The sequence below is a fragment of the Apium graveolens genome, chromosome 8 (genome assembly GCF_009905375.1).
Source record: "Apium graveolens cultivar Ventura chromosome 8, ASM990537v1, whole genome shotgun sequence".
In the NCBI taxonomy this organism is placed as follows: domain Eukaryota; kingdom Viridiplantae; phylum Streptophyta; class Magnoliopsida; order Apiales; family Apiaceae; genus Apium; species Apium graveolens.
The window spans coordinates 102580234-102596725 of record NC_133654.1 but is presented as its reverse complement, the minus strand read 5'-3'; the positions used below and the strand labels follow the sequence as shown (position 1 = coordinate 102596725).

The following is a 16492-nucleotide window of genomic DNA, read 5'->3' as shown; positions in this document are numbered from 1 at the left end:
ATGGTTACATTTACACCAAAGATCACAGATTCATATGTTCACCTAAGGTTCCCAGATAAGGAAAAATAAAGAAGGAAAACAATCTGCATCAATATCAAGTGCACTACAAGGGCTGTTGGGATGCAAAACACACGTCTCTTAACAAAAAACATGAAAAATATACTTAGCCATCATATTTCACCACCAACATCTTACACCATTTGATCAATGCAATCTCCAAAGTTAATTTGTCAGATCCAATTCGCGGTAATGCAAGTAATAGGTCACACTACTACAAATCACGAACCAAACTTAACATCATTAAGATCGGGCTATCAAAGAGTGAATTATGATGAAAAAGCAAATAAATTTAATCGTAATTGTGATCATCCAGCAACAAACAAAAGAAAGAACTCAGAGGCTTCTGCAGAAAGGACCAAACCAATCCTAGTACATACACAAATTTTCATAAATACGAAGGTGTAAAGTAGTTGAAAAATTCCCCTTTAATTTCAGTTTTTGCCAAAAACGTACAACTGGCTCACGACTCTCGACACCAATCCATCTCTAGCTCTTCACAACAAGCCACCTATAAACACTTTAAAACGTGTGTGCGTGTAAAAACACACACTCGCTCACGCCCTACAACAATCTCTCTCTCCCTCTCATTACAAAACGCACACTCGCTCACGCTCTACAATAATCTCTCTCTCTCTCTCGCTCATTACAAAACACACAATCACTCAGGCCCTACAACAATCTCTCTCCCTCTCTCTCTCTCGCTCATTACAAAACCCTTAACCTTCGTTAATACTTCAATTGCACTCAATTGAGAGATTAGACAGAGAGATTTGTTGCGAATTTTTCGAATTCAATGCCGGATAACGACAATTCGCCGGAGCGGTGCGCGAGGACCGACGGCAAGCAATGGCGGTGCAAGCGCAGCGTGTTCGCCGGAAAGAAGTACTGTGAGGATCACTTGATTCAGTTCCAGAAGAAATCTCAGAGGAAGAAAAAGCGAGTTAAATTCGACACGAATGTTTCGAAAGACTCTAAAAATCGAAACAGAATTGTCGGAAAATCGGAAGAAATGGTGAAAGAAAAGGGGAAAGAGGTGAAGAAGGAGACAGGGGGGAGTAGTAGGAAGCGATCAGCGAGCGAGGCGTTAGACGAGATGATAAGGAGTTTGAATTTGAAGAGAGGAGATATAGAACTGGAATTGATCAGAGAGTATTTGATTCGAAAAGCCGGGAAAAAGAGGGAAAAAGAGTTACAGGAGATTGAGAGTGGAGTGAGGAATATAATTAAAGAGTTTCCGAATGGACGAATGGAGATACCTCCTCCTCCGCAAACTCCACAAGTATTCGATAATGTAGGTCCGTATAATGTTAAAGTAGGGAGGAATTGTAAGATTATCGAAAGAAGGCATTTTAGGTCGAAGAATGTGGAACCAAATCCTGTTTGTACAATGCAGGTTGTTTTAGTTGTTCGATTTGTGCATTTTTTGTGTTTTGATTGTGAGTTGTTTGTTTCAGATTGATTGTGATGTTTTTGGTGGTTTCTAGCAGATTTTACCGAGTGTTAAAGAGGCTGTTAAAATTAAAAAATTGAAGAGGAGGACATGCCATTGGTGTCACAAGTTTAGTTACCGGATACTTGTTAGGTGTAAAGCTTGTCAGAAGCAATCGTTTTGTGAAGATTGTATAGAAGAAAGGTCTGTTTCGAATTTTGCTGAACTTCTGGTTTATGCGTGTTTAATATGCTGTTTATTGTGATTTTTTTCTGAAATGGTTTTTTCTTACCCTGAATTTTTAGTAGTGGTATGTGATCTGATGATTGCTTGTCGGGTCACTGTTGTATCATTGCGTGTACTAGTTTCCGAAATACTTCATTAGTTTTCCAGTTTTTTTATTCATTATATATTTACTTGGTGCAATGGTTAAGTGTCTATATACTACATTTTTACGGTGAAATGAGGGTAAGGTTGTGTACATAAGACCTTCATGATTCTATGTAAAAATGTTTGGTCAGTAGTAGCCAAGTATACTCAGTAAAGTGTCAATCTTCATGAAGTTGGGTTTTTCCTGTGCAGATTACAATCCAAGCATTAGCATTTAAAATTCCATGCTGCTTTCTAGTTGTAGTAAAATAGCTATATGCTATATTGCTGCATTTTTGAATTATCGGGGTTATTACTTTGAAGTATATGATACAACTTGTCAACTATTATCTCTACTATATCAAAGCTTGTTTATCACCAGTTTTGATGTTAGCAAGACCCATCTTTGCCACCTTTTGGGTATATGGTTTACCGAGACAAATTCAACTCCTCCATTTCAGGTCTTTTGTTAAGGAAGACGTTAGGACTGCTTGTCCAGTTTGTCGCGGAACATGCAAATGCCGGGCCTGCTCAAGCTCCAAGCCTGAAGACACCGAGCATAAGGTAGTTGCCCAAGCTTTAATGACAGGGCTTTCTTTAAATCAAATCTTCTTTATCAATACTCATTCATATGCTATCTTGCAGGAATCTATTAAGGCCCCAGAAAAGATCGAGAAACTCCAACAGCTTCATTATCTGATAAAAATGCTTCATCCAGTGCTGGAAAAGATGAACTTGGACCACAGTATTGAGCTTGAAATCGAAGCCAAAATAAAAGGTAATAGAACTTGATTTTTAAAACAACGAGTTTGGCCACTAATTTTAACTATAATTTAAAGATATTTTGTATATTTTATTTATAATTGATAAGTGTAAAAATACTTTATTGCATATATACTGTCATAATTGCATTTCTTCAAATCAATGTTGAACTCCCTACCCGGAAAAAGTTTAGTCAAAACAATAATTTATATATCTGCTATTCTCCTTGCCGTTTCTCACTTCATATCCAATCTGTATCTATGTTACAGGAGAAAGAGACTTTGAAATTTCGCAAGTTAAATTGGGCGGCGAGAACTTAATTTGTTGGTATGTATCAAAGTGCTGATTGGGTGAGTGTGCATGCGTGTGTGTTTTATAGCCTTGATGTTTCTAACTGTATGTGATTTAAAATTCTGCAGTAACTGTAATACTTCCATAGTAGATTTCCATAGAAGCTGTACAACGTGTTCGTATAATCTGTGTTTAAGTTGTTGTCACAAGTTTCGTGAAGGAAAGTTAAGTGGAGATGTCAGAGAAAACAAAATCATGTATCCATACAGGAAGAGAGCCTGTACTTCTGATGACAAGCTACTATCAGATGACATAAAAAATTGCCCCGTAAAGCAAGGTAGCAAGTCAGTTGCTTCTCTAACATTACCCCGGAACTGGAATGTTTATAAAGATGGGAGGATATGTTGCCCACCTCAGGATTTCGGTGGCTGTGGTGGTAATATCAGCCTTGATTTAAGATGTTTGTATCCCTTTGGATGGGACAAAGAGCTAAACGTACATGTAAAAGACGTAATTAGCAAATATGATGGCCGAGTTGCTTTAGATTTTGGTTCAAGCTGCTCACTGTGTAGGGAGACAGCAAATGGAGGAAATAAAGTCAACCTATTGCTCGAAACAGCTAGAAGAGATGATTCGAATGAAAATTTTCTGTATTACCCAAATGTTCAGGACCTTCATGTTGAAAGGCTTGGACACTTTCAGACTCATTGGCGCAAAGGTCACCCAGTTATAGTTCAGAGTATGATTCAAGTCGCTGCAAACATGAATTGGGATCCAATTACCATGTTCTGCACTTTTCTTGGAAAGATTCATGCTAATAAAGTTAATTCTGCAACGAGTAAGACGACAAATTACTTGGATTGCTTTGAGGTAAGTGATATATGCTTTGTATCTATATGTGTGAGGGCTAGCTCTTGTATGTATAAATACAGCTAGGCATGTATAAATACAGCTAGGCAACTGCGAAAAATAAAAGAAGCAGTTGTCACATTTACTTAGCCATAAGGATAAAAAATATACGTTGAATTTAGCAAAAATAAAAAAGAAATATGTGCTGAGAACTGAAGAGCTGGGTCAGCACTTATTCCAGGAGAAATAGTTTCTTGTTCTGGAACGTTATTTTCAGATTTGTGTTATTCATACTGTTTGTCTACTATACTGACATGTTGCTAAAAGGGTTCTTGTTTATCCGAAATGTCATCCCCCGTTTCTTATATTGTTTTCTAAAATTTGTTGCAGGTAGAACTCAGTGAAAGTCAGATTTTTATGGGCTCTCTTGAGGGCCAAACAAATGCATTTATGAATCAGGAGAAAGCAAAAATCACCGGTTACCTTTTTCCAAATATATTTCAGGAACATTTCCCGGAGCATTTTGCTCAGGTCATGCAATTCATGGCACTTAAAGAGTACGTGGACCCGCTGTCTGGTATTTTTAACCTAGCTGCCAAATTTCCCGAGAACATGCCTAAGCCTAACTTTGGTCCTTCTTTACATATTGCATATGGAGAACCTGAGGAATTTATGCAGGGACATTTTGTTACCAGACTAAGCTACGACTCCCATGATGTGGTAGGTTTTCTTATTCTATACTTGTGGTAAAGATGTCTCAAAAAAAGTGCCATCTCTAAGAAAAAACTTTTAAGATATGGTTGTAGCCTTTAGGCATAAAAGGCGTAAATTTTATGGTTTCAGATTTGACTGTTGCCTGTTCCTTAGCTAATATCATCATCATATGATTGGCGAAAGAATTTAATATCTGTGTTTTTTTTAAGTTACAACTTGTGTGATGCACGGCTCTTTTATTTTCTAATCTTATATTATTTATTTAAATTCAAATTTAGTATCTTTAAAAATTAAATAAATTTACTACTTCCTAATCCCTGTCAAAATTGTCAGTTTAGTTCAAAGTACTACAATCATGCATAAAAAGAAATAATTAAAGTCCGTTTATTCTTTGAAATATTATCTTGATCAGCAGTCATTAAATATTTTGTGTGTATTGGGTGAGTGCCTAATACACACCTACTTTATTTTCTATATGCCTCATCAGCGCATTGCGCAAGGTAAGTTTTTATTCATGTCTGCGCGCATTGCATGACCCGTTTTCAACATGCTCTTTGATATCTATTCAAACTAGTGTACGCGCACTGTCATTTTCCTGTATTTAGTAAACATGTGATGTGGAAGTTCATATTAATTCTATTTGTCTCTAAATAAGAACATCTTCACTTAAAGAAAAATTTAAATTTATTAATCAAGTGGTAGATGATATATTACGGCCTATCTACAAGAGCAGTCTCATGTTGAATTTTAAAAGCCAAATGGCATGATTATATATTATTATCATTATCATTATCATTATTATTATTATTATTATTATTATTATTATTATTATTATTATTATTATTATTATTATTATTATTATTATTCTTGTTGTTTTTGTTGTTGTTGTTGTTGTTGTCCATAAAAATAATAATTATACTATGTACATATCATTAAAAAATTTACCCATACGTAATAACTACTGCCATTTCATTAGTCTTTATGCAGTTTTTCTTTCAAGTATGTTTTACACTAAATTACGATTTTGGTAGAACGCAAAAAAAAAATGCTAAGAGCAGAAGGGTGAAAAAATTACCAAAATATAAATCCCGGTATTAGAAGGAAAAGGATTGAGACTAAATTAAATTCATTATATCATTATATTTAAGACATTCATGAACAATAAGAGAAAGAAATCAGTTGGTATATAATTTGGAGTTATTGCATGCTTTGCATGCTATAGCCCCTCTCAGTAGTTTACCAAAAACAATATGTACCTGATAACATGACTTCGCCATATATATGCACTGTACAAGATTTTTTTATTATATTCGATTGATTTGGTACCTAATTTCTTTCTATAAGATATATCTGTCATTTTTTTCTAATAACTTGTCTGTCATTTGTCCCCTCAGGTAAATGTCCTTGTACATGCAACAGATATACCGGTTTCCAAAAAGGAAATCAATACACTTAAAACATTGCTGAAGATGTACACTGATAATGATCATAGCATAAGCAGATCTACTAGTAAGGCTGTCTATCGGCCATTAGTAAGTGAAGTTTTGGAAAGAACTTCGATATTTAATAGTAGAAGTGCTAAAGATCTGACTGGAAAATCATCACTCCGTAGTGGAATTACTGAAGAATCAGTCTTTCAGGATCAGCCTGTGAAAGAATTGAATTTTCCTGATAGAATTGCTAAAGCTTCTGCATCCTCTGGTGTTGGAAGTAGGGGTAATGCAAGGAGTTTCCGACCCAAAAAATTGTCAGGCACCAGTGAATTTGACTCTGATGTCACAATATTGTGCTGTGCGAGCTCTCATAGATTCAAAGATATGGTAAATGAGTATTCCTTTTGCGATGATATAGAACGCTATAGTTGTGGAAAAGCAAAACCAGTGGTCGATTCTTGTGGTGCCCAATGGGATATCTTTCGTAGACAAGATGTTCCACAACTTTTAGAGTACCTCAGAAGGCACTGTGACGAGTCTATACATAATCCAACACATGTAAGATGATTTGAATAAATATCTGTATATTCTGGTTGTCCAGGTTATGAATAACATTACAAGATTAATTTGTTTATCTGGCCCAGGTAGAGGTGGTACATCCTATTCTTGATAATAGTTTCTATTTTGATGCATTTCAGAAGATGCGGCTAAAGAAAGAATTCAGTAAGCCTTATCTTTTTTATTTGGGCAACCACTTGATCATTACAACTAGTTTAGTTTCACATAAAACCTCTGTTTGTTAATTTCAGATATTGAGCCTTGGACCTTTGAGCAAAAGACTGGAGAAGCGGTCATCATTCCTGCAGGGTGTCCATATCAAGTTCGAAAATTAAAGGTAGCGTGTTTTAAGACTATTCTTGGCAAGCATTAATTTTAAATTAAGTAATATTTCTTACTCTATTTAATGTGTGACTGTGTCCGCCTTGGTCCAAAATTTATTACATAAAACTAGACAACCCTCACATAAAACAATACATATGTATTATAACAGAAACTAAACAATTTATTGAATCTTCCTTGGCCATAGTATGATCCCTGTTTCTTCATTGTAATAATTTGATGAGTGGAAATAACTGGTAGACATCAGCAAAATGCACCTATTATTTTATTGATAGAATGTATGTGGCTAGTTCTAACTTCTAAGTTTCTATTAATAATTAGGCTCTGAAAAAATATTCCAATTTAAGGCTGCATGGATTCTGGATAGACGATTAAAAATGAATACTGTGAATTTTCTAATATCTGCCTGCAATGCCTCACGTATACTTCATATTAAAATGACGTTTGGGGTCAGTTACTCTAATTGATGCCCATTAATATATAGTCAGATACATGGTTTAGCAGAAGCATCTAAACTTGGTATCTAGTATGTCTATTGTGGACCGCATGTATTGTTTGCTTTTTAATGTGTCATCTTATGGTTTTTGTTTTAAGACCACCAGCTTTAAATTTTCTTTAGAGGTCCATAGTCAGTCATGCTCTATTGAAATTGTGATGAATGGTATACTTTATGTGATTTGATTATCACTCTAAGTCTCTGACACTTTCATTTAAATGACTCCCAAATAGAAGAATGCCTCTCTGATAAAAACTATATGTGATTCACATCTTAAACTCATATTAGTAGGTGCATCCTGATGTAGATTATTAGTTGGACTTTTTTGGTCGTTAGTCAACTGTATTCTGCTGCATTACATTTATATGTTCGTATATTTAGACTGGCAGACTATTTAGCATATACTATTAGTAGTCTTGCTATCTTTCCTATGATTGTTATTATCTGGTTTTGGTAACTGACAATGTGTTGTACCATGTGCATGCAGTCCAGTGTTAATGTTATCTTGGAATTTATCTCTCCTGAAAATGCCCTCGAGTGCACAAGGTTGGCTGATGAAATCCGTTTGCTACCACTTAAACACAAAGCCAAAGAGAAATTTCGAGAGGTAGGCTACATAATTACGTGCAGGTAATGCTTGCTTTTGTGTACTTGTGAATGAGAGCATCTAAACAATATGAAAGTGGCCTCTGCAGGTGGAAAAAATGACAATCTGTGGGATTAATTCTGCAATTGACGAAGTCCGAAACCTTACATCTGTGGGGTAACTACTTCATTTTCAGGATTTTTTTGTGCTTATATGCTTTGGCTTATTTAGTTCTTATTTAGTTTTTGGTCAAACTAGTATTAATTCAGAATATAGAAAGGAAAATAAAATATAAAAATATCCATGTAGTGTGAATGTATTGTGTAGGCGGTATTATGTGATTATTTATGATTAGGTCTGCTGTACCAATCAAGATGGGTTTTTTCGTAACATGGATCATCATGATTTCTGTGTCTTCCTTCTCTCTCCAGTCCGGTGTATTGTCACATGGTGAAATGGAGAAAATATCTATATCTCTCTGTATTTAAAATATCTTACAGAGCTTTTTACTGTATTAACTTCTTATCATTGATCTTTTGATATCCTTCCTTTAGCAAGAAATATTTTATGTAGCACTATATCTTACATTGTCGACAAGTAATATTTGTACACTGCATAAATGAATCTTCTGTTTCTACAGTTTTAAATTGTGTGGTGCCTCTTTTTATTCATGGATTTAATAGTAGTGTGCTTCTATATCTGCACCTAATTGTAGCAAGACTGTTCTTTGCTTCTTTGTTCTTCTCTTCTTTTCTTTTTATGTTTGTCTTTTTGTGAAAAGTAAGGGTTAGGTTTGTACACTTCAAGAGTCCATCTTTTTCACTGCAGTCACTTTATTATCCTAGATATATTTCTTGGTTCATGCATCCTGCCCTTGTGGTATGAATTTCTTGTTTTACTATAATGGGAAATACTGAAATGCCCTATGCTTGTCGCAGCATGTCATCAAGTGGGAAGGAGGAAGTAGGTGTGCGACCAACATCTGCTTCAAATTACCTTCAATTCTTGCACTAGTGAGTCATTTTCTTCTTCTAAAAGTTCTCTATTATTAAGTAAATACCTCAAAAGAATAGCGGTGATGTGGAGTTCATTTAAATACTTACAATTAAAATGGCATCATCGACTGCAGAATGTTGATTGTTCCATCAAGTTGATGCAATCAAGCATCGAAACAAATTTGGAACAGATCGATCATTATCCGCATCAGCCACACTAAGCACATGTAATTCCTGTAGAGGAATTCACAACTCTTATCTTGGATTCGATTCTAATCACTGTTTCATTGATGTGCTTAATAGGCTAAAGATGTAGGCGTCCAACGGTTTCTGGAAAGCTGCAAGCTATCAGCAGTGGGTCAGTTTTAGCAATAGCAATGTATGTATTGTGTCTTATCAGATTACAGGTAGAAAGATGATAAAATAATTACATAGATATCAGAGACTAGCCAGTCGACCGATCAGAAGTTGTCAATTTCATTTCATTTATTTAATACATGTGTCTTTTGACTTTAGGTATATGTTTCAGAGGGGTTTTTTTACTTTTTACTTTGTTGGACAAATGATGAAAAAGTTCAAGCTTGCATATAATGCTCCTCTGTTCATTGTTTGTATAAAATGCTCCAATAGTAATTTTTTATTTTTTTTGTAGCACACTAGCACCTTGGTATGTTATTGGCCCTCTTGTTCTTTGGCATCTTTTTTTACGTATAGTGTATGAAGTGATCTTTCGCAAGTATAAGGGCTTCCATTAGTCCGTTGTTCCTCATAGCTTGGTAGCGATTGGCTATTTACTTGACTTCATAGCCATGATATTGTCATGTAACAGGGGGTGGGGTGGGGCGGGGATGAGACTTTGGCAATCTACCCTTTCTCTTATCACTTAAATAACACTACATCGTTTATTCAAGAAAATGGTGTTTTCACAAAATTATTCACTGTTTTTTAGTTTTTTGCAGGACACTAACATACCTGTCTGATATTCTAATGATAAAATTGCCTTGATGTTCAAACATTGCACGGCTAATGTAACCATATGTTTATAATGATTTTAAAAATATGAAACTACTTGAGTACAAATATTCGGATCCTTTTCATCATTTTTGTACCTCGCTCTTTCAAATCTTTGTAAACCAATCTGACCTGCTTTGCTTTCTTACGCGTGTCCTCTCCTCTCCTATCTTTCCACTTCTTTTTCTCACCTTTTTTAATCTGTATTCGAAATTTATTGTACGCACGGTTGACTGATGAATTAGAGAGAATTGGTAGAAAATTTGCAGGAATAATGGAAAAGGTGAATTTAATCGCCAACAAAATTAAATTCTCCTGGGTCTTTTTACTGCGATTGTGTTTGCATTATCAGGGTTTTCATTAATTTGTTAAGGGAGTTGAAGTCAATTTTCGTTGATTTCATCTTCCATTAGATTGTACAAAAGTTGCAATGTTATTTAATCTATTTATTTAATTTGAAACAAAAGTAGTTGCATTAATCAAATTGCTTCCAAAGCAAGGTTACAAATGAGAAAAACTACAATCATAGTAATCCATTCCCGCAAACCAGTTACAGAATAAGCATCATTTGCTATCAAATGGGCAATACTATTCGTTCATTCACTAGAATCTTGACATCCGTTTCAAATACACACTTACTTGACCTCCATTGCTTCGTAGAGGAGAGAGCTTCTTTCAAGCTCAAGGCTTCAGTAATTCTTGGTTGATATCCCACTTGCAGTGTCTTACTTCTTGCTCGAATAAACTGACCTGCAACATCTCTTGCTACACATCCTAATCCAGTTCTCCCTTCATTTAAGTCACTGGCCGCATCCGTGTTAATTTTCACCCACTGCACTGGTGGTTTGCACCACTGACTTGGCCTTCTTTGTTGTTGTGTCCCGTTCTGATCCTCAACCTCTCTAGCCTTGTTCCAATCAGATTTCATATTTAATGCCATCACTTTTACACCAAAAGATGACATCGACACTTTATCGTAGATTCATTTGTTCCTCATGTTCCCATTGTAAAAGACTCTTTTAGTTACTTGCAATCCTATATACCCAGGCACCACTGAGATCAGGCTTAACATGCCTACAGCAGTCCATACTTTTCGAGCAAATTCACATTGAAATAGTATGTGTATAATATCCTCAACATGTGTCTCGAACTACGCACATCTATCAACAATATTGACTTGTTTGGTGATCAGATTTGCAGCTGTTGGAAGTACATCCCTACACATTCGCCAAACAAAATTAACAACCTTTCCTGGAAGCTTAAGTCCCCAAACTTTATTCCAAAATCTTCTATCGGGACACTCATTATCTCCCTTCATCTTTCGATAGCAAATTCTTACAGTAAATCTGCGTGTCATCTAATAGCCAGTACCATGAATCAACCTATTTATGTATGGGAATGTGGACTTGTCGTATCAAATTTTTATCCCTCTGATTAAATAAGTCATCCAGTACTTCCTCATCCCATTCTATCTGATCCTTAACCATCAGGCTAGCTACTGTAGCATGGTCTAATTGGGGATGTCTTTCAGTCGTTATGAATCCGTTCTCTACATAAGGCGACCATGGATCCTGCCAAACCAACGCACTATTCCCATCACCTATTGTCTTTCTCAATCCCTGTTGTATCACATTTTAAGCCTCAAGTATACTACGCCAAACATAGATTGGGTTGGTTCCAATCGAAGCATTCAAAAACTCAGAATATGGATAATACCTGGCCTTCACTAGTGCTGTAACTAATGGGTTGAAGTTATTAACTAAGCGCCGTGCCTGTTTCGCCAACATTGCAATACTGAATTCTCTTAGCTTCTTAAACCCCAGACCACCAGCCTCCTTCATCTTGCACAGTTTTTCCCATGAGAGCCATCTTATGCCTCCACTCGAGCTATTTTCTCCTCATCAAAATGCATTGATTTTTTTCTCAATTCCATCACATATTTTCATTGGAATTAACATCAAACTCATCCAGAAGTTTGGCACTGTTTAAGCTGATATTTTTAAAAAACAGCAACTTCCCGGCTTTTGTTAATGTTTGATTCCCTAAGCCAGCAATTTTTGGTCCACTCTATCGAGTAAAAATGAGAAAGTTACAACTCGGTTACGACTAATAACCATGGGCATTCCCAAGTAGTTCCCTGGTTTATTGATTTCAGTCACTCCCAACTTAGCACACACTCTATTTCGATCATCCACACTCGTGTTAGGGGAGAACACAACTGTAGATTTCCCAAAATTAATTTGTTGTCCATAGATCAACTCATACTTGTTTAGAATTCGTTTCATTCTATCAGCTTCACCCTCTGTAGCCTAGCCTTAAAAAATAGGTAGCAGTTGTCTGCAAAAAAAAGTGTGAAATGTTTGGTGCACCCTTAGCCACTATATACCCATGTATGAGCCCAACATCAACATTTCTTCTTAACATGGCTCTTAAACCTTCTTTACACATGATGCAGATGTAAGGAGATCTCCTTGGCGTACACCACAAGTTGGTATTACTCGTCCAACCTCTTCCCCATTTTGTATAACCCATATGATACAGTCGAGATAAACTTCATTATCCTGTCAATCCATAACTCATGATACCCAAATCTCACCATCATATTTCTGATAAATCCCCACTCTAATCTGTCATGCCTTTGAAATATTTATTTTTAAGCCTTCTAATCCCCTGATCACTTGCGTACATCTCCTCATGTAGTGATTCACTTCAAACGCAATCATTGCATTATCAATTAATAATCTCCCTTCTACAAATGCACTTTGCACCTCAGATATCATAGAACCTAGGCATGGTTTTACTCTGTTAACCATTACCTTAGACAATATTTTGACCAACACATTACAAAAAGAGATATGGCTCAACTCAGTCATATTTTGAGGTACTTTTGTCTTAGAAATTAGGCGTACCACAACATGGTTAACATGATTAGGAAGCTTACCTGAACGCATGAATCGTTGACAAAATACAACCACATCTCTGCCTACAATATTCCAAAAAAACTTGAAAGAAACCTGGATTTAGGCTATCCGGCCCTGGAGCCTTATCACGATGCATGGAAAGGGCTGCTTCTTTAACCTCCTCAGGTGTAATTTCGGCCACCAAAGCTTCATTATCACTTGCAGATATTGTTTTAACCATCTCTCTGCCACTCAGACTTCCATCCAACGTCTGTGTTGTAAACAATTTAAAAAAATAAATTTCAATAACCTATTGTATCACCTCAGTAGTTTCCTTCCACTCTCTCTCATCATTCTTGATCCGCTGCTAAGTATTCATCTTTTTCCTCCAAGAAGCATAATTATGGAAGAAACGAGTATTTTAATCTCCGCCTTGTAACCAAAATTGTTTAGCACGCTGCTTCCAATAAGTTTCTTATTTTTCTAGGAGCTTCATATATTCCCATCTAACATCATTATACATTTGAATGCCTTGTTCATCTCTTCTTGATATCAATCTACGCAGCCTTTCTCGACATTCACTTAAGTTCTGCTTGTATTCTCTTCTTGCGCCCCCCCACTCCTGTAAGTTATTACATCACATGATAACTTTTGTCATTAGATCTCGACCTTCTTCCTCCTGCCAGCTACGTTTTACAATTTCTTACATTCTTTTTTCTTAATCCAACTATTTTCAAATATAAATCTCTTTTCCTTAAACTCAAACACCTGCTTCTTCAGCTTTAAAAATAACGGTAAATGGTTAGACGTGGCAACTTCTAGTACTTGAACTTCCGCCATGGGAAATTTTCGAGTAGAGTTCGATCGATTACGTATTAACCAATATTCGATTGATTGGTCTGAGGTTATCGACAAAAAGGGTTTGTCTAAGCCATTTCGTTTCTTTTTGTCCACGTCACTTCTTTTTTTGTCCAAGTTGTTTTTCTTTTTGTCTAACTCACTTCCTTCAACCACTCGGCCATCTCTCCTATATAATGATTATGACCCAAAAACCGAGTGAATAGCGAGCCGGTCCTAGTAGATTATTGAATAGGAACGACCAATTAATTATAATTAATTCTATTATTACTATAAATATAAAAATTATAACTCTAAAAAATGACAAATTTTCATCAAAGTCATCGAATTGATTATAGAAACACAGTCATTAGATCTCGACCTTCTTCCTCCTTCCAGCTACGTTTTACAATTTCTTACATTCTTTTTTCTTAACCCAACTATTTTCAAATATAAATCTCTTTTCCTTAAATTCAAACACCTGCTTCTTCAGCTTTAAAAATAACGGTAAATGATTAGATGTGACAACTTCTAGTACTTGAACTTCCGCCATGGGAAATAGATTTCTCCATGCGTTATTAGCAAAACCACGGTCTAATATTTCCTGAACACAACCATGGTTACCTCGAGACTTTTCCCAAGTGAACTTTTCACCCTTGAACCCCATATCTGTCAAACCACATGAAGCAATCATCTCTCCAAATCCAACTAATAAGCTTCTTGGGTACGCTCGACCCCCCTTTTTCTCGTCTGCAAATAACATGTCATTAAAATCTCCTATAACACACCATGGGATTGATGATCTACCAGCTAAATGACTAAGAATAGCTCATGATTCCCGTCTTCTTTCTCTTTAAGAACATTCGTAAAATCCCGTATACCTCCATCTTCCAACATGCCTATTCTCCACCTCGAAATCAATGTAATGTTTAATTCCATCCAAGATCATACATCCACCCTTGTTTTTCCATAACAAAGCTAACCCACCACTGTGACCTTGAGCTTCTATTCCCCACCATCCAGCAAAGTGCAAACTCTTATGCTAGTTATTGAGTAATTCCCCTTGACCTCCTTGTATTATATTTCAGAACTATATATACACACCAAGGGAATCTTGGTTGTAATTAAAGAAGATATCTTTGCTGTAATTACCAGAGATTTGCCTAACTGTCCTAGATAATTGCCTAACTGTCCTACAGTAATTACAAAGATTACAATAATATCACTAAACATCAATCAGGAAATGATTTACATAATTATATTTACTATCATTTTACATATCAACTTTATTTAATTTTGATAACGTTTAAGACATGAAAATAATACTAGGTTTAAGTTGTTGGGTAATTTATTTTAGGAACCAAATTGCCCATGGATTACCCTGCCCACGATAATTCCAGGTTAGAAGACTCATTGTTGAAGGCGGGTTTGGATCCCAGGATCCGCCTCTTGCATGTTTTTAGCCCAACGAAAAATGTCGGGTCATTATTATTTTCCAGCCCAGTAGCTAATATTTGTTTCCCACCATCAACTCTTTTTCTTTTAATATCAAACATTATCCTATCATTTTCAAAATCATTATTCCCCCTGATATCTTGCACCTGATTTAAGGTGATATTCTCCCACACAGCCGATTTCCTGTTTGCCAAACAAATCCCGCCATTATCTGCATAATTTTCATTAACTCTTCCATCTATCTCCATGAATTTCGTAACCATCATGTTCTCCAATGCACATTGGTTGCTTCTGTTTTCCGATTGTTGGGTCATTATTATTTTCCAGCCCGGTAGCTAATATTTGTTTCCCACCATCAACTTTTTTTCTTTTAATATCCAACATTATCCTATCATTTTCAAAATCATCATTCCCCACGATATCTTGCCCCTGATTTAAGGTGATATTCTCCGACACATTCGATTTCCTGTTTGCCAAACAAATCCCCCCATTATCTGCATAATTTTCGTTAACTCTTCCATCTATCTCCATGAATTTCGCAACCATCATGTTCTCCACTTGCGCATTGGTTGCTTCTGTTTTCCGATCATCCTTGTTACTCATCTCCGTCGTGTTTCTCAACCATTTAGCACCTAAATTTTGTTGTTTTCCTTCTTTCGTCAGAGCTCTAAGCCAGGTGTTATATGCCTTCTCAATAACTTTATCTGGGTGTGCATATACTACTGAACAATCCATCTATGAATGTCCCAAAACCTCACACGCAAAGAAAAATCGACTTAATTGTTCATATTTAAAATTCACCTAATTCCATTCCCCACCCTCTCGTTTAATCTTCATCCTGCGTTTAATTGGCTTTTCCACATTCAACTTGACTCGGATACGTAAAAACATCTTCCATACTCCATTAATAGTAGTAGGATTAGACTTAAAAAAACTGCCTACAAAATCCCCAATGTTTTGTAGTAGTTTCTCATATATCAATCCCTTTGGAAAATCATAAATCTGCATCTATATATCCATATTCTTTAGAGGAACTGTATGTTGGTTTTCATTTTCCCTTAATATGTGATATAATAATAGACTTTGTTCAAATGTCCAGGCCCTCCTTCAATAACCTTTTGCAAATCTAACTTATGAAGAAAATAATCATGAATTTCCATACCTTTTTTTGGTCTCCACAATGATACTATCATGTTCTGCATTGAAGTTAATGTTATTTTTAGTTAAGAACCTACCAATTAATACAAATGACTGTTCTTTTATCGGTAGTGCCTCATTCGGAATGATTACTCCATCCTCCTCCTCGTCTTCTATTACCAGATTAGTATACATATCCTCCAGATTACTTGCCATGTTCTCCTTGACTACACCTGATTGAGATTAAGAGTGTGCTCTGTTAGGTCAC

The 16492-nt window shown here is 35.9% G+C and overlaps 1 protein-coding gene across 3 annotated transcripts; it reads left to right on the top strand.

Annotated features, from left to right (window-relative positions):
* Window positions 1–320: 320 nt before the first annotated feature.
* On the top strand, window positions 321–9524 carry LOC141677553 (lysine-specific demethylase JMJ28-like). 3 transcript variants are annotated; one of them, XM_074483543.1, is made up of 14 exons: window positions 321–1453; window positions 1548–1693; window positions 2320–2422; window positions 2504–2636; window positions 2890–2947; window positions 3040–3781; window positions 4151–4480; window positions 5869–6465; window positions 6552–6630; window positions 6717–6802; window positions 7791–7910; window positions 7987–8066; window positions 8828–8902; window positions 9019–9181. In XM_074483543.1, coding segments are annotated over exons 1-14 (3150 nt in total). In that variant the 5' UTR covers window positions 321–853; the 3' UTR covers window positions 9020–9181. The 3 variants fall into 3 exon arrangements, with proteins under 3 accessions (XP_074339644.1, XP_074339643.1, XP_074339645.1); XM_074483542.1 differs by lacking the exon at window positions 9019–9181 and adding an exon at window positions 9188–9524 and having other exon boundaries at window positions 333–1453; XM_074483544.1 differs by lacking the exon at window positions 9019–9181 and adding an exon at window positions 9188–9524 and having other exon boundaries at window positions 341–1453; window positions 7999–8066.
* Window positions 9525–16492: the final 6968 nt, after the last annotated feature.

Coding starts and splice junctions, on each gene's coding strand:
- LOC141677553 (XM_074483542.1), top strand. CDS start 854: ATGCCGGATAACGACAATTCGCCGGAGCGGTGCGCGAGGACCGACGGC. Junction 3,782..4,150: donor ATTACTTGGATTGCTTTGAG/GTAAGTGATATA, acceptor AATTTGTTGCAG/GTAGAACTCAGTGAAAGTCA. Junction 7,911..7,986: donor CCAAAGAGAAATTTCGAGAG/GTAGGCTACATA, acceptor ACAATATGAAAG/TGGCCTCTGCAGGTGGAAAA.